This window comes from Rosa rugosa, chromosome 6, assembly GCF_958449725.1.
Source record: "Rosa rugosa chromosome 6, drRosRugo1.1, whole genome shotgun sequence".
Classification (NCBI taxonomy): Eukaryota; Viridiplantae; Streptophyta; class Magnoliopsida; order Rosales; family Rosaceae; genus Rosa; species Rosa rugosa.
Genome location: NC_084825.1, coordinates 11,386,720 through 11,407,867, shown reverse-complemented (window position 1 = coordinate 11,407,867; position 21,148 = coordinate 11,386,720). Strand labels below are relative to the sequence as shown.

The window sequence follows — 21,148 nt, the reverse complement described above, 5'->3', positions numbered from 1 at the left end:
TTTATTTTTTTCCCGTAGCTTCAAAGTCTTTGGCTTTCTTTTTCTTCTGTTAGATGAAGGGCATACATAAGACTTTCTTTTTCTTCTGTATAATGAAGGGCATGCATACTCATAGTCTTCGGCCAAATGACCAAAACAAATTGGTATTTTCCAATTGTCATAACTAGAGTGCTTTTGCATACTAACAAACTATAGTTGCATTTTCAGTTAATATGTACTGAAGAAATAGGTAAACTATTACCTGCAATTCTTTGTCTAGCAAAATACTTGACTAATTATCACTTTTTTTTTCTATGTTAATTTTGGTAAGTACTGCGCGGGTCAAAAACTCACACAACATGAATTAAGAGTGGCGAAGACTCACTCTTGTTACTTGGAAGTTTATATGGAAGCTACGCATACCATCTATGCTAAAAACTCTCGGTTTATTTTTGATGAAAAACTTCTGACCAATCTTGAAAGGTTCAAAAGAAGACTCACTTCTGATGCTTTTTGCCTTATAAGCCTTTACTTCATCTTTTGGGAGATTGTTCTCGACTTCTCGTGCTACTATGGTTTGGAAGCGAGTTATTTGTTCCAATTCAATATACAGTACCCTCAGTTTGGATTAGAATGGTAAACTTTATGCCAATGCCTTTTGCTGGTACTTGACTTTTTGTGGAAGTTGAGAAACAATACCATTTTTGATGAGAACTCTGTTTACTATACAGCCTGCTAAAATTATTAGTGATAATGCTGCTGCTTGGTAAAATCGTCGAAACCTTGTCCTAGTTGGTATAAACGTATTGGAATTGATGTGCTAGGAGCATCCAAAGTGGTAAAATTGGAGACAACTCTGGTGTATGGATCGAAGGCTTTGCTGCTTTCATTCGTATAGGGGAAGTGCGTGAAGCTGAAGCCTGGGGCTTCCTACTTGGTTTAAGAATGGCAGTGACGCTCAAAATTGATCGCATAACTATGAATCAGTGTGTCCCAACTCGCAAAAAGAGAATTATGTACTATGAAACAAACATAGTACGTCACTCGTGGTTTCAACAAGGTAATATAAATGTATTTATATGTCGAGGAAAAATGGAACTTAGTCCAGCCTTTATTTCGTTATACTGTGTTAATTGAACTAAGACTCATAATCAAGGACTTTGAAATGGATTCAGTATGTATAGAAGGAAGTTTTAATACTCACTAAACGTTTTATAAATCTATTTGATTTGGGTATCGTTAGATAGATTCAAAGAGTGTTTTGTATGAACATGATCTTTTGCATACTTTAGCAGTGTTTACAAAGTTCAATATCTAAACACACACACATATACATACAGTGGCGTAGCTAGAAACTTTACCAAGGGAGTCAGCCTTCAATAACAAAATTAATTACTGTTTAAACTCATCTAATGACATAGAAAATGTGATTCATAAATTACTTTAAGATATTTATAATTCTCTTGAATAAGATTTTTCTCAAGATACTTTGCTCAAATATATATTGAGACTAGAAAACTCTAGTAGAAAAGTGAAGAAAAAACAATAGAAAATCTAAAGTAGAGGAGGGTCAAGTGAATAAAGTTACAAAAATTAGTCATGATCGAGAATAGAACTAAAACCTCATAATTGTTATAGGCAAGTACTAAGAGAGGAGGGTCAGTTGACCCCTCTAGTTATTAGCTAGCTACGCCCCTGTTTTGTGTGCGCTTACAACTAGCAATGGCAGCTGCTTGTTTTGATTAGTAGCTTAATTAAGATGACATAAACACATTGTTAAAACCCATTGAATAGTATGAGCGACAAATTATTCAAATGAGTGATTAATTGGCAAATCGAACCCTAACATAAAAAGGCTAGATGCAATACATTTGAAATGAATTTGAAATGCCTGTGCAAGGAATGATTTGATATCCGTATGTTTTATTCTTCATTCAACTCAAATCTTGAAAACTATAGATTGTAATAGCTAGATTGCAATAGCCTGCACAAGGAATTTAGCCTTATAAAGTCAATAGATTTGAATCACTACATCCAAACTGTCCATTACACTGGAACCAATGGAGAATTCATTTGCAAATGAACTGATTTCAATATTGTCCTTATCTGATTTAGTTCCAAACACAAGCAGATAATACACAAGAATTTGAAATACGCCGGTATAAAGACAAACTAACTGTAATAGATAAACCAAGAAATCAAATCCAGGATTGAGGATATGAAACGCTCTGAAAATCAGAACATTATAAATGACAAGTTGTCCAGCAAGATACAGAACTAAGAAATTGTATTGCATTTGAAAACCAAGTTTCTTTGACACGCCATGATAGAGCTGATATTGTTTCCATAGATACAAAACTAAGAATCAGTGAATGACAAACCTCCTGGAAAGTTGAGAGTCCAAATATCGTAGTCTTGGACTCTTGGTACTATGAAGCAAATATTGATAAGAATGAAGAGTATGATAAGATATTCTTATTTTTTTTAGCAGTGATAGCTTGTATCCAACTGACACCATTTGAGTTGTCTCTTAATCTGTAGGTGGAAAAGGATGTGCTCAACAGTTTCCATCATAAGCCAGAAACTGCAGATAAAAAAAATAAAGTTAAACATTAAAACAGAGGAGAGTCTGAATTGCTTCAAAACATGTTGTCATTCGCCCTCGCTTTTCTACATGCGTAACATATCTAATAACACTATCATCAATAACCATGACATCTGAAATGTATTCATAAGAATGAAGAGTATGATAAGATATTCTTATTTCTTACTGAAAGCTTTAATTTGGATAACACCATTTGAGTTGAAAATACCTGGTGAGATCTAAATCGTCTCTTATCTCATTCTCCTTCTCAGCAAGTGGAAAGGGATGTTCTCAACAGTTTCCAGCATAAGCAAAACTGCAGATAGAAAAAATAAAAATATTTAAACGGAGGAAAGTATGAGAAGAGCAATATATGTTGTTATCCTTATTATATATGGATCACAAGAACCAGCAGAGTTTATGACTCAACAACTGACCTTCAGTGGCTTGATTAACATGAGTAAGAGTGCTTCAACAGGTTATTATTTTCCCTCGCTTTACTGAATTGTAGTGCATATGTATAACATTAGGATCAATATGGATGTTGTCTGAAATTACAAGTACCTGGAATTGAGAATCCAAATATTATGTTCTTGGTACTATGAAGCAAATGTATTGATAAGAATGAATAGTATAATAAGATATTCTTATGTCAATAGAATTCCCCTATTTCTGATTAGTGAAAGCTTGATTTGAGTTGTCTCTTATGTCAATATGTATAGGAGGAAAAGGTTTTGCTCAACAGTTTTCAGCAGATGGAAGAAATAAAAAGTAAAAAATTAAAACAGAGGAAAATTTGATAAACATTATCATCAGTGCGGATGTTGTCTGAAATTACAAGTTCGTACCTGGAAAGGGCTAGATCGAGGAGCGTGAGTTGTCTCTTATATGAGCCTACCTAATTTGTACACAAGGGATGTATGCTATCTTGGGCTGGTATCGTCCTTTGCATCTCTCTTCAAGTAGAGGACACTCATGAATATAAAGTTGAGTAAGTGAAAGAGGCAGTCCCTCCTTTGGAATGGTTGTAAGCTTCGGACAGTTGTGGATGCGAAGCCATTTAAGAGAGGTGAGGAATTGAAAGCCCTTGTTCAGTTTCTTTAGATTTGGGAAGTTTAGAATTGCCAATTCAACAAGAGATCTGGGGAGCAGCATCTCCTTCTCCTTTGAACTCTCAGCAGGTGGAAACGACACCAGACCTGGATCATCTTCACCATAGATCCACAATATTCTCAAAGAGGTGAGTCTGTGAAACCCTTGAGATTCCATCAGCACCTTACAATTCTTGATCTTCCGAATATCAAGTATTGTCAGGTTGGGGGGAAAGGAAGTAGTAGTTAAACCTTCACAGTATTCAATACTCAATATCTCAATATTATTAGAGTGCATCATGTCTCTCAGCAAGTGTGCTACCTCCAATTTCTCACAAGATTCGATACTCGTCTCTCTTGGCCACACACTCATTCTCGGCAACGAAACAAGACTCTGACAATCCACAATATAAAATGTCTGAAGATTGGTGAGGTGGCACAGTCCCTCAGGTAAGGATTTAAGGTTTGGGCAGTGCATGATGCCAAGTTCTTCGAGTTGATAGGTGTCATCGAGGAACCTCTCGGTTATTAACTCCAGCTGTCTACAATCCCATATCTTAAGCTCTTTAAGAGCCATGGGTAATTGGCTTTTACATAATAAGAACAACAGAGATGGACATTTCCATATCTGCAAATACTCAAGACAATACGAACAAGAATCATCCACCACCACCTCCTCTTTCTCTATCAATGATTTCAAATTCTCACATTCCTGAATCTCTATTCTTCTTAAGCTTGGAGGAATCTGGTATTTTGCAAAGTGCAACAGAGAATCGCATTTCCGAATCTCTATGACTTTAAGACAGGGTGGCAGACCAACATCCGGAAAAGAAACAAGACTTGAACATTGATTTATACAAAGCTTTTGAAGAGATGTAAGGTTATGCAATCCTTCTGGTACCTTCAAAAGGCTTCCACACTTGCTTAATTCCAGACATTCAAGCTTGCAATCCAGTATTTGCAACTGCACCAACTGCTCTGCTTCTTTCCCTAGCTTTTCAACAAGGCCAGAGTTGTCTTCAATATACAAACGACCAACAGAAATCAAGTGTTGCAGTAATCTATCCTCATTCTGAAAGGAACATGTTAGCTCCTCACAGCCACTAATCTTCAACTCTTTAACATTTTTCAAGCTTTTCATGAACGTCTTTGTTTCGAATCTCAACTCTGAAATATTTGAAAAACACAAGGATTCTAGTAAGTCAAACTGAACCGTACTTGTGTCGTAAACCACCATCTTGCAATATTTGATGTTTGATTCATGAAGCTATTTATATTTGGATATTGAAACCACCAATTCCTTACATCCACATATATGTAGCTGTGCTAATGAATCAAGCTTCTCCGGTAGACTAACCTCCAATTTGGGGCACCATTCGATGGAAAGCTTTTTCAGGCAAGAAAAAACCCCAACCCCCTCATTTTGTTGGCAAGAAGACCACTTCTTCCAGTTATTCAGATGTTGAAATTCAAGGATCTCTAAAGCTTGAAATGGCACGCTACCTTCTCCATAAAACTCAAGACCAACACTTTCCACTGCATCCATTCTTTGTATATAAAGTTCTTTGAGAGAAGGCAATTGTCCAAATGGTGGCAAGAATCGACAATGATCACAATCATCTAACTTTACACGCACCATATTAGAAAATGAAGGATCACCAATCCATGTTGAAAATTTCAATCCAGCATAACCTTGGATGGTGAGCTCTTTGAGCTTACTATGAGGTTGTAACATGCCAAGCACAACTGCTGCAATTTCTGTTGAGACACTCGAAGAAGACCATTCAAGTAATAGGGCTTCAAGCCTCTCCTTGCTCTTTAATTTGGCACTCCTAGCATCCTCGACACAAATCACATTCTCTAGTCTTGAGAGGTGCAATGTCCCTTGCAGATGCAACAATGACCCAATCTCTCCTACTCCTGATCCACTACCTTTGCCAATAACAAAATTAGGCAATGTTTGGAGATTAGTCAATCGACTAAGTTGAGGAGGCATTTCTTCCAATGAAGATGTATCTGAATTGATGAGATGACGCAAATTTACTAGATTCCTCATGCTTGGGGGTAGTGCCTTCAATCGATTACAATTGTCCAATATCAATGTCTGCAAGTTGTAAAGAGTGGTTGTTGAATCTGGCAAACTTCTTATCTGAGTGTGAGAAAGATCAAGATACCGTAGATGCTTCAATTTACCAATTGTATTTGGCAGCTCTTCTATTTGATATCCAAACAGAGAAAGTACTCTTAAGTATTGGAGTTTGGGCAATAAATCAGAAGTAACCTTATAAGCCAAAAAATTATAATCTGAAAGTGGAAGTGGTAAGAACGTCCGCAAACATCTATCTTCATAATAGACCTCAAACTTTTTGACCCCATCAAAGCCACCACAAATGTAAGATGAATGACGAACCTTGGGCAAACATCTAAGTTGCGAGTCATAATTCTGCATATCCTCCAATCTAGAACACGAATTTCCTGCAGCCCAGCGTGCCAAATCGGTAACGAGATCATGCATTATGTATCGTGACTTTTCTTTGCTTGATTTTTGAAATAATGACCTAGACACCAACTCTTGAAAATAATGACGACCTACATCTTCCATTTGTTTATTTTCTTTTAGTTGTTGTGGAATCAAACCCTCTGCCATCCACAAAAGGATCAATTGCATCTCCCCAAATTCATAATCATTTGGAAGTATTGCACAGTAGGTGAAGCACCGTTTCAAATTCGAAGGGAGATAATGATAGCTCAATTGTAATGCTGGAAGGATGCCCATCTGGTCGGATAGATTCCACATCTTGTGGTCTAATATTTCTTCCCACTCGTCTACTCTTTTACATCGTAAAAGACCTCCGAGAGTCCTTGCAGCCAACGGCAATCTGTTGCATTTTACAACAATTTTCTCCTTAAATAAGTCAACATCTTGGGGTCTGTTGTCTAAGAGTGCATGGTTGACAAAGATTTTCCAACAATCATCTTCTGACATCGACTCCAAGTTATGAGGTTTAGTGTCTCCCACCATCTTTGCAACATTCGCATCACGTGTCGTCACTATGATCTTGCTTCCTACTGCTCCAACACGAAACGCGGACTGCAATGCTGTCCATTGATCATAGTTGCATGTATTCCAGACATCATCTAGAACAATTAAAAACTTTCTGCCAGTCAATTGCTTACTCAACTTCTCCTGAACTGAGTTGAGCTCTTTGGATTTCTTCACATCACCTGACGTGACAGATTCAAGAACTGCTGTCACCCTTAGAAGGTCGAAGTCATCGGACACAGACACCCATCCCTTTGGGTAAAACTTTTCTGTTACAGCATCGTTGAATACATGTTTGGCAAGTGTTGTCTTCCCTAGTCCAGCCGTACCAACAATGGAAACCACATGAAAATTCTGAAAATTGTTGGCACTTTGTTCGCCTTTTGAGAGCAAATCATCAAGAATTTTTGCTTTTGCTTCATCCCTTCCGATCACAGGTCCATCTAGTTGAGATGTAGTGGGTGGCATTTTCCATGGCTTTTTAGACACTCCAAGTTTCTTCAATCCAAACTGTTTTTCTCTATTAGATATCTCTTCTAGCCGATCAGTAATCTTCTGGATCTCTGAGTTCAAACTAAAATTGAATTTAAGTTTAGAAAGTGAGCTGATCCACAACTTGCGTCTGCTTCCTTGATGTCTTTCTATCCTTCGCTTCAGCATTTTAGTAGCAACTATGTCCAATATGTCTTCAATATCATAAGCCAAATCTCTGAGATCATCTAGCCACATTTTCACTCCTTTTTGTGTTAGTTGCTTCTCCTCGGCATCACTCAGCACCGCTTCAATTGCAGTCAACATTCTAGTCCATTTCTCCAGTACCTTTTTGCCGACCCCCTTAAGGCGTCCGAAGTACTGAAAGACCTCTCGATGCGCTAACTTGTCGAGCAGCACCGGAAGGAATGCCCCAAGTACAGCCTCTCCCATAGCTTTATTGTATGAGAGTGCTTAAAACTGTAAAAAGTGAAACTAGTAGTTAAATAAGGCGCAAATCTAATATTTGGCTCATGTATTCACAAATTAAGAAGATGAGAAATCATTGACCAAAAAAAGAAGATGAGAAATCGATATAATGGGAATTTAATTTATGAGACAAGCTAGTGTACTGGTGGGTATGAGATACCCTCATTTACAACTATTTGAACAAAAATTTACAAGTATTTGAACCAAAATTACAACATTGAGAACAAAAGTTACCATATTCATTTACACTATTTACATATAGTTAAACAAAAATTACAACATTGACAACGAATTTGTTCAAAAGCTTGTAAGAATGTCGTAAGAGGTGTAATTACCATTATTAGAACTAAGATTACAACATTGACAACGAATTTGTTAAAAAACTTGTAAAATGTCGTAAGATGTGTAATTACCATTATTAGAACTAATAATATTACACAAAGTAGGACTCAAATTACAACTTTGACAACAAAATTTGTTCTCACTTTTGTAAATGTGGGTATGAGATACCCACCACTACACTAGAATTTCCCTTAATTTATATCATGCATGTTATAGCTTGATGATCTGTTTAATTTGATATGTTTCCCTTTGATTTGCAGGATCAGAACACACTTACATGAAAGTTAATTCTTGTCTCAGAACACTATGAAAGCACTAGCGTAGTTAATTCTTCAACTTCGATAGCAAGCAAGCCTCTGATTCCGCTTAAATCCCAACCAGTCCAAATTGAAGCAAGCAAGCAAGCTACTGCAGAAATTAGTGGAACTAGTTTATCATCCCATATCAAGCCCGAATGATGCATACATATAAAAATTGAAACAGAATGAGAAGTATTGGATTCAGGAAGCACTTACATGGACGTTTGGATCCGTATAAATTCAAGAAGCACGAACTGTAAATGAATGCAAACAATATTCTGCGTATAGTTTGAGTATGAATAGAGACCGGCCAAGTCCTTTGGCCAAAAGTCAAGAATAGCGTTTGCATTTGAGAAAGAGACAAAAGAAAAGCATCTGCATTACTTTACTGAAAGAAAAGCACAGGAGTGTGGGTCACTTGGTTCCTTTCGTGCTGCTTTTTCCACATAAAAACATTTATCTTTTTTTTTTTTTTTTTTTTTTTTTTAATTTGTGTTATAATTTATAAACATTTCAAAAGCTGGAATGCGTGAAAAATAGAAAACTGATGATGCTACAGCATCTACTATTTTTTTAATCTCTTTTGGTTAAACGTTCAAAATGTTTTCTATTAGTTGGAGCTAAACGTACAAACAACATCTACCCTTTAGCCAGTCGCACCTGTATTACTTGAGCTAAAGCTCATAGACAATTTTGAATGAGGGAATTTTGAATCCTAGCTTGCGTATAAAGACCTAGTTTACTTAAACATATAATTTATTCATATTAATAAAAGAACAATTTCTCTCGACCATCATATATGACAAATGTAATTCCATCGGTGTTGTAATTTGAGCAATTTTAATTGTAACTTAAGAGCGATTTAGCGGCTAACTCAATGACTTCATATTTTTAACTTCCAATATTCTGAGTTTCTAATTTCCTTGTAGCAGATTTGATTCCAGCTAATGCACATGTTAATAAGTGAAACCATTTTAGTTCTTTTGTTTTGTTGAGCAAATGTCAACTCATTTAATTGATTAGCCAAATTATACATCACGACTCACTCTGATTGAGCTGACAGATATATAGCTGACCAAAGAGCCATTACTTAAGCAGTTCAGCCTTTTTAAAGATCATGAAGCGCAGCCAAAATATCCTACAAACACCCATGGGAATCAAAGGGTCTCCTTCCACCTTGCAGCCACCCAACCCAAGGTCCAAAACCCTAATTTTGAAACCCAGGCCGGAAATACTTTCGTCATCCGCTCAAAAAATAGGCTTTCTCCTTCAGCCAGTTCAATTGTTCAAATACCGAATCGTCTCTCTTTGGGAGAGGTCCTGAAAGAAAGCTATCTCTTTAACTCAGGAGGACGTTCCACCACGTCGACTGATGCGGACGCGGTTCCCTCGTCATGCCCATCATTTTTAAGGGCAGCCGTTTTGGCCCTACCTCAAAAAAATATAGTAACCAAATAATTTTATCAGTAATTAAAAAGCGATATAATGGTTATACGTTATATACTGTTAATTTTATGATTTTTTTAAAATATAATTGTCGTTATATTCCAGATCCGTCCCGTCACTCCAATGTGATCTTATCTAATATTTAAGCGAGTACATATTTAATAGTAGCAGCATAAAGTAAACAAAAGAAGAAGAAAAGTTCAAGCATGATAAAGAAACAAATCTAATTAATTAGTCCAAATGCCAGCATAAGGGAAAATGTTACGCGTTGAACCATGAGTGAATAGCAAAGCCTTTCTGCGATATACCGTTTTGAACAAATTACAAACTAGTGAACTCTGGGCCCAGTAGCAGTTTGGGCCATCCATACAAATACGCTCGTATACGAAGCCAGACTCACTTGCCGCGCCCCCCAGACAACAAGGCACACCACTCGTTCGAAGAAACAAACATACGGGTGCATGCATACGCAGTTGGAAAGTTGAAACCACTAGTCTAGTTACATATGAAATAGAACAACAACAGGATCGGAGGCCGCTACAGTTGACGGAGGAGGATGCGCGGGTCTGCTGTTGGGTAAGGTTAATCACGAGATATGCATGTGGCAATCGTGCTGTGAATGAATTGAACTATCAATTGGAAACTAATTGAGTGGAACTCTGGTTCAAAAGCAGAGCCAATGGCTGCAAAAATTGAGTAAATAATGGACTAACGATTGTAGCACCGATGAAAAACCGAGGGGCACCGAACAATAACCTATGAAAAATTGAAAACCGACCACCAACCGATGAAAAGCGAAGAGGAACCAGTGGACACCAACCAAGAACTAATGAAACGACAAAGAACCGACAGATACGTACCGACAAAGAACCGATTGGGTACCGATCAAGAACCGAAGAGTAAAGACCTACAGTGTTACAGGTACAGGGAAATGGACGTCATGATCAGCAAGATGCTAGCTGTGTCGTCTATGGCCGAAGCTTCCTGGATTGTAATACTTCAGTGAAGTCTTTAAGGAGAGATTTCGAGCGCCGAAGCAAGCTGGATGAAAACCGATCAAGAATCGATGGCTGCCGACCACCAACCGAATAACCGATGAAGACTGATGATGAACTGACCACGGAGCAATGAAAACCCAAGAATGCAGAGGTACCAATAGATTTAACAAGGTAATAACAATTGCAGAATAATGGATAGCGACCAAGAACCAAAGGGCTTCGATGAAGAAACCAATGAAACCGAACCAAGAACCGATGGTACCAGCCACCAACCGATGAGAACCGAACAGAAACCGATGAAAACCAACCAGAAACCGACAAGAACCGACTAAAAAAGGGTTGGAAACCGACCAAGAACCCATGGGAACGGACTAAAGAACCGATTGGAACCGACTAAGACCGACGGTTGATATCCGATGGTTACTGGGAAATGGACCTACTGTGTTCAGCAAGCTACTCTGTGGTCTGTGACTGCAGCTACCATTTTATCTTCCTTGCCTTGGATTGTCGATACTTGAGTGAGTTGAAGATTTGAAGGAAGCTAGCTCTGGGTTACTGTAAGAGATGGGACTTGTGTGGGAGAGACAAGAAGAGACTAGTTGATGATGGTGACAGTCTGACAGATGCCCAGATGCTCAAGGGATGAACCATGATCATGAACGTACAGAATTGATGAGAGCCGAAGAGTAGGTCTTGCAGTCATTTAAATTTTTATTTTCAATCGTAAGTTGCTGATTTTGAATGCATGAATGTGGTAGAATACTAGAATATGAGTGTTTTCGGAGTCTCATTCCCTTGTGATCATTACTTACCTACGTAATACCTGCTTATCCATAAATGCTAAAATATTACAAGATTACTACTGCATACATATTCTCATATCTCCCATGCGAATCACCGACTAGGATCCCCATGAAGACAAATTGATGACGTTTCATGCATTTTTCCCATAGGGATGATTGCGCACGAAGACAACCTCAAAACTCGTGGTTTCACTTTGTTAGGTATTCATCAAATGCTTCCGCCACTATTACTTTGTTAATTCATCTTCCACTCAGACACTGACAAGAATCGATATCACAAATCAAATACTTCCCACTATATATATACGTCATTTCCAAAATTTGAGATGTATGGTATCTTTCTTTTTAAGTCGATCAGGTGGGTTCCTAAATTCCAAACTCGTCACAACTTAAAAGTTCATACTCATTATCATGCAACTTAAAAATTTTAGTACGAGTTTAGTATTTTTTTTTTCTCTCTCTCATCTATTAGACAAGGTAAACGCCTAAATTCCAAAACTATGTACAAAGTATCTGTGCTTTTAAGTAGGATTGGGCACGGGTCGAGCGAATTGTAAAATTTGAAGGGCCCGAAATTGGACATAAATTTTCAAGCTGGGCCCAAATGTTGTGTTTTAAAATTTGGATCTATGAGATCTTTGCTGGAAGCTTCTTCATTTACAAGCTGGTTTGCATGACCAAACTGGCTTGAGCCGGAACTTGAACCCAACCCATAGCCACTCCCTGGCTCCAAATTATGCGTGAAGTAGTGATGTAAGGAGTTCTTATTTTCTTTTGCTGGAAGCCTGGAATCTCTATATATATAATTGAGAAAGATGAAGTGATTGAGGCATGACATATAATTGAGGGATGAGGTAATCTTATTGTTAGAAACATTCATCAGGTTCTTTTCTTTTGCCGAAAATTTCATATAATTGGAGAAATTTTTCCATTCTACCGTCACACCAAATAGATTATATGACGGGCCAATGAAAAACTCCCATGTGGATTTTGTTGCCAACTCAAATCCACATTGAACACCAATTTCTCTGAATACCCTCTCTGTTCCCCCTTTCCCTGCTCCCCTTCCCTTCAATCTTTCTCCAAACACCAGAAAAATTTCTTCCATCCCCACTAGTACCTGCTCCCTGCGAAACCACCAAACTGAAATTCATGAAGCACTAAATTTAAAAAAGATGAAATCAAGAAGAAACTCAATCGTAAAACCATAAATCAATTAGAAGTGAATCTGTTCTGTGAAGCAACCCTTCATAAAAAAAATGAACTAGTGAGAAATTTTGATATCCATTAACATAATCTTCACCAAAGAAAAAAAAAAAAAAAAACCAACATATTGTAGAAAGTCAAGACCACGCATGGAAGATGACATTAATTAGGTGGGTGGATCAATGCAACGCAGTTTCTGCTTACGAACTTCAGTTGGATAAAATACCCAGTTCTAGCTACAAACCCAGGTCTAAATAAATTCAATTATTTCTAATTAATCTTCTACAGCACAGTTTCTCATTTTAATTGAAATGATTTTCTCCAAACAAAAGAATAGTTATGTGAATCAGATTCATGAGGTTTTTGACATAAGCTCAAGGACATAGATCAAATCAGGGAGATTAGTTCTTCAAATAAATTTTATGAGGTCTTTTATCCCATAAGACATTCAAATTCGATTGCTGATCTTGTTTGAGGTTATGGTTTCTTCCTAATGAATTGCAGAGGGGTTAGAGAAGAAAAAGAATAGAAAGAGAACTCAGGTTTCGGTACAGAGAAGAGAGGGTATTCTAGAAAATTGGTTTTCAACGTGGATCTGAGTTGGTGAAAATATCCACATGGAAGATTTTTATTGGTCCGTCACACAATCTATTTGGTGTGACGGTAGTAGAGAAAAATTTCTCATATAATTGAGGCCAATCCATATAATTGAGAAAGATAAGGTGGCCGAGTTACTTTTTGAAATCTCCATGGCTCCATCATGTATGTTTTATTTTGCTGAAATTGCTTCATTATGATTTCTCCTCACTCAAATTTCCTTAACGGTGCGTTTGGATGAGAAAATTATAAAATCAGTAGGAATTTATAAATGATGGAATCTTTAACTCCATCAATCTAAAATTCCATTAATTGCAATTTCTATTGTTTGGTTGCATCTATTTATTATTTGAAATGTATAATAAATTAAGAAAGTTATAAAAAAATAATAATAAATAAAATAGAAAAAAGTCGTTTTGGAAATAAAAATTGAATACTGCAAAGGAATTCATAAATGACACCTATTTTGATGGAAATTGAAGTGAGGAATTTAAATAACGAATTTCTTCGTTTTTTTTCACAGAGAAATTTAAAATTTCCAATCTGATAATGCCAAACGAGGGAATTGGCTTTTAGGAATTATAAAATCCTCACTTTCAATTAAATTCCATCATTTTTTTCCTCATCCAAACACACTCTAAGGGGATTTCTCCTCTTCCAAATTCGCTTTTAAAGAGAATTTCACCTCACCCAAATCCGCCTTGATATGTTTTACTTGGAGGCATTTTTCCCAAACAGATTAGGCTGCATCTCTATTAGGTTATTTCTTGACTAGAAGCCTTTATTAAATTTTACACCCTTACAAAACCTCCATCATATATGTTTCTCTGTGAAAAATTGAGTTACTTATTATTATTTTTTTCTCTTGTATGATTTTACATATGCTTCTTTATTTTTTCAGGATATATTTCAAATATCTGATACATCAAATGATCAAATAGTTTGAGTAGGTTCTAGCCAGCATTTCTTCACCATCTCTTCAATGCCACTTGGGAAGTCCTTCAATGACTAACTGTCCACAATCAGTTTCTGGATCTTGGAGATCTTGGAATCTGTTCATACATAGAGGTGCTTACTTATACGTACGTGGTACTGGTAACATAAAGTGGGGACTATTATCTAATACTCTCATCTAGTTAAGTACCTTGTGATATATTGTTTCTAGTGATGAACCAATAAATCCGGTTGGTGGTTATCGGTATCATTCGGCATTAAAACTTGAACTCACTGCCGAATTTGTGACCATTTGGATAAGTTGTGGTGCCTCTTACCGCACATAAGTTGAATATATTTGTGACCTTCACCGTAAATATAATTGTCATTATATTCCAGATCCGTCCTGTCACTCCAATGTGATCTTATCTAATTAAGCGAGTAAATTTAGAAGTAGTAGCATAAAGCAAACAAAAGAAGAAGAAAAGTTCAGTCATGATAAAGAAACAAAAACTAATTAATTGGTCCAGATGCCAACATAAGGGAAAATGTTACGCGTTGAGCCATGACTGAATAGCAAGCCTTTCTGCGACATACCGTTTTGAACAAATTACAAACTAGTGAACTCTGGGTCCGGTAGCAGTTTGGGCCATCCATACAAATACGCCCGTATACGAAGCCAGACTCACTTGCCGTGCCCCGCCCAGAAAACTCGATCGACGAAACAAACATAGGGGTGCATGTATGCGTAGTTGAAAGTTGAAACTACTAGTTACATATGAAATAGAACAACAACAGGATCGGAGGCCGCTACAGTTGCCGGAGGAGGAAGCGCGGGTCTGCTGTTGGGTAATGCCAATCACGAGATATGTGGCAATCGTACGTGCTGTGAATGAACTATCAATTGGAAGCTAGTTGAGTGGAACCCCAGTTCAAACTTCAAAAGCAGAGCCAACGGCTGCAAAAATTGAATTAACAATGGACTAACGATTGCAGTACCGATGAAAAACCGAGGGGCACCGAACGAAAACCGAAGACGAACCGATGGATACCAACCAAGAACCAATGAAAACCGACAAAGAACCGATGGATACCGACTCAGAACCGATGGGGTACCGATCAAGAACCGAATGGTAAAGACTGACAAGAGTTACAGGTACAGGGAAATGGACGTCATGATCAGCAAGATGCTAGCTGTGTCGTCTATAGCCGAAGCTTCCTGGATTGTAATACTTTAGTGAAGTCTTTATTCTTTAAGGAGAGAGTACGAGCGCCGAAGCAACCTGGATCAAAACCGATCAAGATTCAAGAACCGAAGGATGCCGACCACGTACCAACCGAATAACCAATGAAGACCGATGATGAACTAACCACGAAGCAATGAAAACCCAAGAATGCAGAAGTACCAATAGATTTACCAATTGCAGAATAATGGATAGCGACCAAGAACCAAAGGGCTTCGATGAAGAAACCAATGAAACCGAACCAAGAACCGATGGTACCAGCCACCAACCGATGAGAACCGAACAGAAACCGATGAGAACCGATCAAAAACCGATGAAAACCAACCAGAAACCGACAAGAACCGATCAAAAAAGGGTTGGAAACCGACCAAGAACCCATGGGAACGGACTAAAGAACCAATTGGAACCGACTAAGACCGACAGGTGATATCCGACGGTTACTGGGAAATGGACCTACTGTGTTAAGCAAGCTACGTACTCTGTGGTCTGTGACTGCAGCTACCATTTTATCTTCCTTGCCTTGGATTGTCAATACTTGAGTGAGTTGAAGATTTGAAGGAAGCTAGCTGGGTTACTGTAAGAGATAGAACTTGTGTGGGAGAGACAAGAAGAGACTAGTTGATGATGGTGACAGTCTCAAGGGCTGAACCATGATCGTGAACGTACAGAATTGATGAGAGCCGAAGAGTAGGTCTTGCTGTCATTAAAAATTTTATTTTCAATCGTAAGTTGCTGATTTTTTTTTTTTTTTTTTTTTTTTTTTTGATCGGGTTAGTTGTTAGTAACTCACACACCCATGCAGTGGTATCCCAGCGCCAGGACACCTGCATCGACATTGCGGCGAAAGCCTGGCAAAGCCAGACTAATCCACTGCACCGCAGACGCACGAACCCAAAGGGTCCCTCAAATCTGCTAGCCACGGGATGGAGTTGGGATTCGAACGCTAGACCTGGGGGTTCCAGACTAGGCCATTCGACCAACACACCACACCACGTGGTTGTAAGTTGCTGATTTTGAATGCATGCATGCATGTGGTAGAATACTAGAATTGGAGTGTACGTCGACTCTTTCGGAGTCTCATTCCCTAGTGATCATTACTTACCCTATATAACACCTGCTTCTTCATAAATGCTATACTATATATCATGCCCATTGATTATTTAATAAGACTACTGCATGCATATTCTCATATCTCCCACGCGAATCACTGACTAGGATCCATATGAAAACAAATTGATGAAGTTTCATGCATTTTTACCATAGGGATGATTGCACACGGAGACAACCTCAAAACTCGCGGTTTCACTTTGTTAGGTATTCATCAAATGTTTCCGCTAGTCCGCTACTATTATTTTGCTAATTCATCTTCCACCTAGACACTGGCAAGAATCGACATCACAAATCAAACTACTTCCCATTATATACATCACTTCCAAAATTTGCGAAGTATAGTATCTTTCTTTACAAGTCAGGCAAGTTTCTAAATTCCAAACTCATCACAACTTAAACTTCATACTCATTATCATGCAACTTTAAAATTTTAGTACGAGTATAATATATTTTTTTTCTTTCTCATCTATTAGACAAGGTAAGTGCCTAAATTCCAAAACTATGTACAAAGTATTTATGCCTTTAAGTAGGGCTGGGCACGGGTCAAGCTGCTTGTAAAATTTGAAGGGCCCGAACTTGGACATAAATTTTCAAGCTGGGCCCAAATGTTGCATTTTAACATTTGGAACCAAATCAGACCCGGATCATTTTTTTTTTGTCGGTTTTCTTGGATTTCTGGCCCAAAGAGGCTAAAAAAAAAACAAAAAAAAAAACTATATATGCTCGAAGTTGGTCTAGATCTGGACTGCTGAGATCTTTGCTCGAACCTTCTGAATATTCATTTACAAGCTGGCCTGCATGACCAAAGTGGCTCGAGTCGGAGCTTGAACCTAACTCATATATAGTCACTCCCAGGCTCCCACTTATGCATGAAGTAGTGATATAATTAAGGAGTTCTTGTTTTCTTTTGCTAGAAGCACTACTATACAAAGTTAATCAGACAACTATCTAAAGCCTGTTGTCTGAATGAAAACGAGGCTGTTGTCTAGTAGCCTATCGTTTGATTGACTCAATCAGACAACAGTCTTTTATGATTGTCTGCTTCTAATTTACACAACACTTATAGATAAATATGTGTTGCCTGAATTTACCAAATTTCTATTTATTGCAGGAGATTGTTGTAGACTATGGACTCAGACAACAACTTATTACATTAGTGTTGAGTGAAATTATTGTAGGACAACAGTGCTCCGACGGGTGTGTTATTTGTCATATATTTCTAACAACAAGTGTTGGGTGCATGTGTTGTATTGAATGAACCTGGGACTACACTTAATGTTTTTTTATGTTGTTTGAATTGCATTTAAGATAATAATTTGTTGGATGTATGTGTTGTCTAGAATGCATTTAAGATAACAAGTGTTGGAGGCATGTGTTGTCTTGAATGAACCTCATACTACACTTACTATTTCTTTTTGTTGTCTAATTACATTTAAGATAACACTTTTCTAAATGTAAATGTTGTTTGAAATGCGTTTAAGATAACAAGTGCTGTATGCATGTGTCGTCTTGAATGAACCTCACACTACCCTTACTATTTTTCTCTGTTGTCTGAATTGCATTTAAGATAACAAGTTGCTGGATGCATGTGTTTGGAATGAACATCAGACAATAGATATTGTGTTTGTGAACACTTGTATTGTCTGATAAATTTGAACTACTATAGTTACTTGTCCTATATGTTGTTTGAATTGAATTGGTACAGTTGCTTAATTTCTCGAAATAGGTAAATATGAAAATGTTGATACAAATAAATTCCAAATGTCATTTAGTAGCACATCATTTTCATACATTGTCAAAACATACCAAAACTACAAAGAGATCTCCTAGTACAATGTAATGCTTATGTTGTAAGTTCAAAGTATTACTTGCTTTGTCACGCCCCGAATTTTGAATTGATTATTCAAAATTCGGGGCGTGACAGTTTGGGATCAGAGCGTAAGGTACATATTTAGTGATATGTCAATACCTTCCGAGTGATGGCCCGTCTGCAGCGGATCCCCATCGTGTGCTCTCCGGTATTGGCCATGTGTGAGCGTTAGGAGTCGTTTAGGCCGCTGAGTCGTTGTAGGAACTTGAGTGCTTTCCTTGTAGTATTGACTTGGTTAATATGGACTTGATTTGACTTATAATGTGTTTAAGTGCTATACTTATATTAACCAAGCATACTATGCACCTTAGGTGATGGACAGAAAGAGAGGCCATAATGGGGGCAGAAAAGGAGGCAGAGTTAGTGGTAGGGAAAGGACCCATCCCTTAGAGGAGGTTTATGTGAGTGATGCAGAGTCTTCTTTTGATGTACAGCCTACTCCGCCTGTTGTGGAGGTAGTGGATGCCGTTCGCTTAGCCAAACTGGTTAAGGAGATCAAACAGTTAGGTGCAACCCCATTTGAAGGGGGGTTGATCATTGGGCTGCTGATCAGTGGCTTAAGAATTTGATGAGCTGTTTCGAGATGGTGATTTGCACCGAAACTGAGAAGTGGAAGATAGCTGCTTATCTTCTTCAGGGGGATGCCAGAATATGGTGGGCTGGTCAGCGAAATACGGTGGATATGGCTACTCTGACTTGGGACAGCTTTGTGGAACTCTTTCAAGACATGTACTTCCCTGATGCAATGAGGGAGCAGATCGAGTTAGATTTCATTGCTCTGGAACAGGGGACTATGACTGTGAGAGAGTATGAAACACGGTTCACCCAGTTATACAGGTTCGTTCCCTAGTTGGATGCCCGAGCCTTGGCTAAGAAGTTCCTGAGGGGACTGAATTACAGGATTAGGGAGATAGTGTATCCTCTTCGGTTAGCCACCAAGGAAGAGATTTTTGCTAGTGCCATGGCCCATGAGCAGGCAACCATCATGCGTGGAAGTGAACGAGGGGCTGTGAGAGAATCCCTGGGAAAAGGGAAGGCGATTGTGGGGAGCAGTGGTTCCAGGAATCATGGAGGTGGGTCGTGGAAGCGACAGCAAACTCATTTCCATCCACAAGCTCTAGCTAGGATAGCCTATCAGCACCAGGCCCCAGCCAGGGAAGCGCCTGCACCGGTCAGGGCTATGCCTATTAGGCAAGCAGCACCAACTACACCTATTAGATGTTATAACTGTGCTGGGTTGGGCCATACTTCTAGAGAGTGCACAAAGCCAAGAACCGAGGTGTGTTTTACATGTGGACAGGCAGGACACATTGCTAGAGATTGTAACCGTCCTCATGGTGGAAGACATGGTAACCAGCCGAGACTCTTACCTCCAGCACCAGCTAGGGTCTTCGCCATTGGTCAGAGAGGCACTGGGGTGGAAGGTACTTTATATCTGTTTATAACTACCTTGCTAGAGTATTGTTTGATACAGGAGCTTCCTACTCTTTTATATCTAGTTCTGTACTGGATGTGCTGGATTTGACTGCTATACCTCTCACTCGATCTTTGTGTGTCACGTCGCCACTTGGCATCTCACTTGAGCTTGATACGTTTTGTGATGATTGCCCTATTGGGATATGTGGTAGAGAATTCTCTGCATCGTTGATTGTGATTCCGGATCACACATATGATGTGATTTTGGGTATGGATTGGTTGAGCCCGAACCATGCCGTGATTGATTGCTTTAGGATGGTTGTGTCCTTCCATGTTCCTGGACAACCAGTGTTTCATTACCGTTGTCTGAAGTCCGACATCGCCATGAGGGCAGGGATTTTGGCTCACATTGAATCAGGGAGTAGTACTTCTGGGACTACAGGGATTCCTGTAGTTTCAGAGTATGCTGATGTGTTCCAGGAGATACCGGGGTTGCCTCCGAAAAGAGTAATGGACTTCACCATTGATGTGATACCAGGTACTTCTCCTATATCGAAAGCACCCTATCGAATGGCTCCAGCTGAACTTCAGGAGTTGAAAGTTCAGATTGAGGGATTACTTGCACAAGGGTTCATACGGGCTAGTGTATCTCCTTGGGGCGCACTAGTGCTGTTTGTGAAGAAGAAGGATAATTCACTTCGATTATGTGTGGATTATCGGCAGCTGAACAAGGTGACCATCAAGAACAGGTACCCTTTACCTAGGATTGATACCAAACTGTCACGCCCCTAATTTTGAATAACCAATTCAAATCCGAAAGATGAATAATAACAATTACAAATAACGTTCTGAATTTTTTTCTCAGAAACAAACACACCCTCACACCACTCAATATTACATAAACCGAATTCTCAAGTTATTTATTACATAGTATTATTGCACCCATGGTATATTTTTAGTGTAAAAGAAAGTGTGGGGTTGTTCTTTCTTAGTTGTTCAGTGGAACTTGAATTGATAAGAAAAGTTTTGTTGTTTTCTTAGTGATCATTGAGAGATGTGAGTTGATTGATGCTTGAAGTGACGTTGTACATAACTTGAGAATTTGGTGTATGTAATATTGAGTGGTGTGAGGTGTGTTTGTTTCTGAGAAAAAAATTCAGAAAGTTATTTGTAATTGTTATTATTCATGTTTCGGATTTGAATTGGTTATTCAAAATTCAGGGCGTG

At 38.4% G+C, this 21,148-nt stretch overlaps 3 protein-coding genes across 4 annotated transcripts; 1 reads left to right on the top strand and 2 right to left on the bottom strand.

The window, feature by feature from the left end:
* Window positions 1-2,025: 2,025 nt before the first annotated feature.
* LOC133718162 (putative disease resistance RPP13-like protein 1) lies at window positions 2,026-8,652 on the bottom strand. 2 transcript variants are annotated; one of them, XM_062144978.1, is made up of 6 exons: window positions 8,515-8,652; window positions 8,277-8,407; window positions 3,412-7,648; window positions 3,001-3,127; window positions 2,793-2,879; window positions 2,027-2,563 (listed from the first exon to the last, which is right to left on the bottom strand). In XM_062144978.1, exon 3 carries the CDS (start codon window positions 7,619-7,621, stop codon window positions 4,922-4,924), a length of 2,700 nt encoding a protein of 899 aa, XP_062000962.1. In that variant the 5' UTR covers window positions 7,622-7,648; window positions 8,277-8,407; window positions 8,515-8,652; the 3' UTR covers window positions 2,027-2,563; window positions 2,793-2,879; window positions 3,001-3,127; window positions 3,412-4,921. The 2 variants fall into 2 exon arrangements, with proteins under 2 accessions (XP_062000963.1, XP_062000962.1); XM_062144979.1 differs by lacking the exon at window positions 3,001-3,127 and having other exon boundaries at window positions 2,026-2,563.
* Window positions 3,458-4,891, bottom strand: LOC133716221 (disease resistance protein TAO1-like). Its single transcript, XM_062142939.1, has one exon. The coding sequence runs from the start codon at window positions 4,889-4,891 to the stop codon at window positions 3,458-3,460; it is 1,434 nt and encodes a 477-aa protein (XP_061998923.1).
* A 10,436-nt stretch (window positions 8,653-19,088) lies between the features above and the next one.
* Window positions 19,089-20,823, top strand: LOC133716220 (uncharacterized). Its single transcript, XM_062142938.1, has 4 exons — window positions 19,089-19,342; window positions 19,406-19,929; window positions 19,980-20,592; window positions 20,787-20,823. Exons 1-4 carry the CDS (start codon window positions 19,089-19,091, stop codon window positions 20,821-20,823), a joined length of 1,428 nt encoding a protein of 475 aa, XP_061998922.1.
* The last annotated feature ends 325 nt before the right edge of the window (window positions 20,824-21,148 follow it).

Bases quoted from the DNA above. Each gene is read 5' to 3' on its own strand.
- LOC133718162 (XM_062144979.1), bottom strand. From the start codon at position 7,621: ATGGGAGAGGCTGTACTTGGGGCATTCCTTCCGGTGCTGCTCGACAAG.
- LOC133716220 (XM_062142938.1), top strand. From the start codon at position 19,089: ATGGTGATTTGCACCGAAACTGAGAAGTGGAAGATAGCTGCTTATCTT. The intron at 19,343-19,405 runs GTTCGTTCCCTA...ACTGAATTACAG, and splicing joins CGGTTCACCCAGTTATACAG to GATTAGGGAGATAGTGTATC. The intron at 20,593-20,786 runs GTTTGTGAAGAA...TTTTTTTCTCAG, and splicing joins CCTTGGGGCGCACTAGTGCT to AAACAAACACACCCTCACAC.
- LOC133716221 (XM_062142939.1), bottom strand. From the start codon at position 4,891: ATGGTGGTTTACGACACAAGTACGGTTCAGTTTGACTTACTAGAATCC.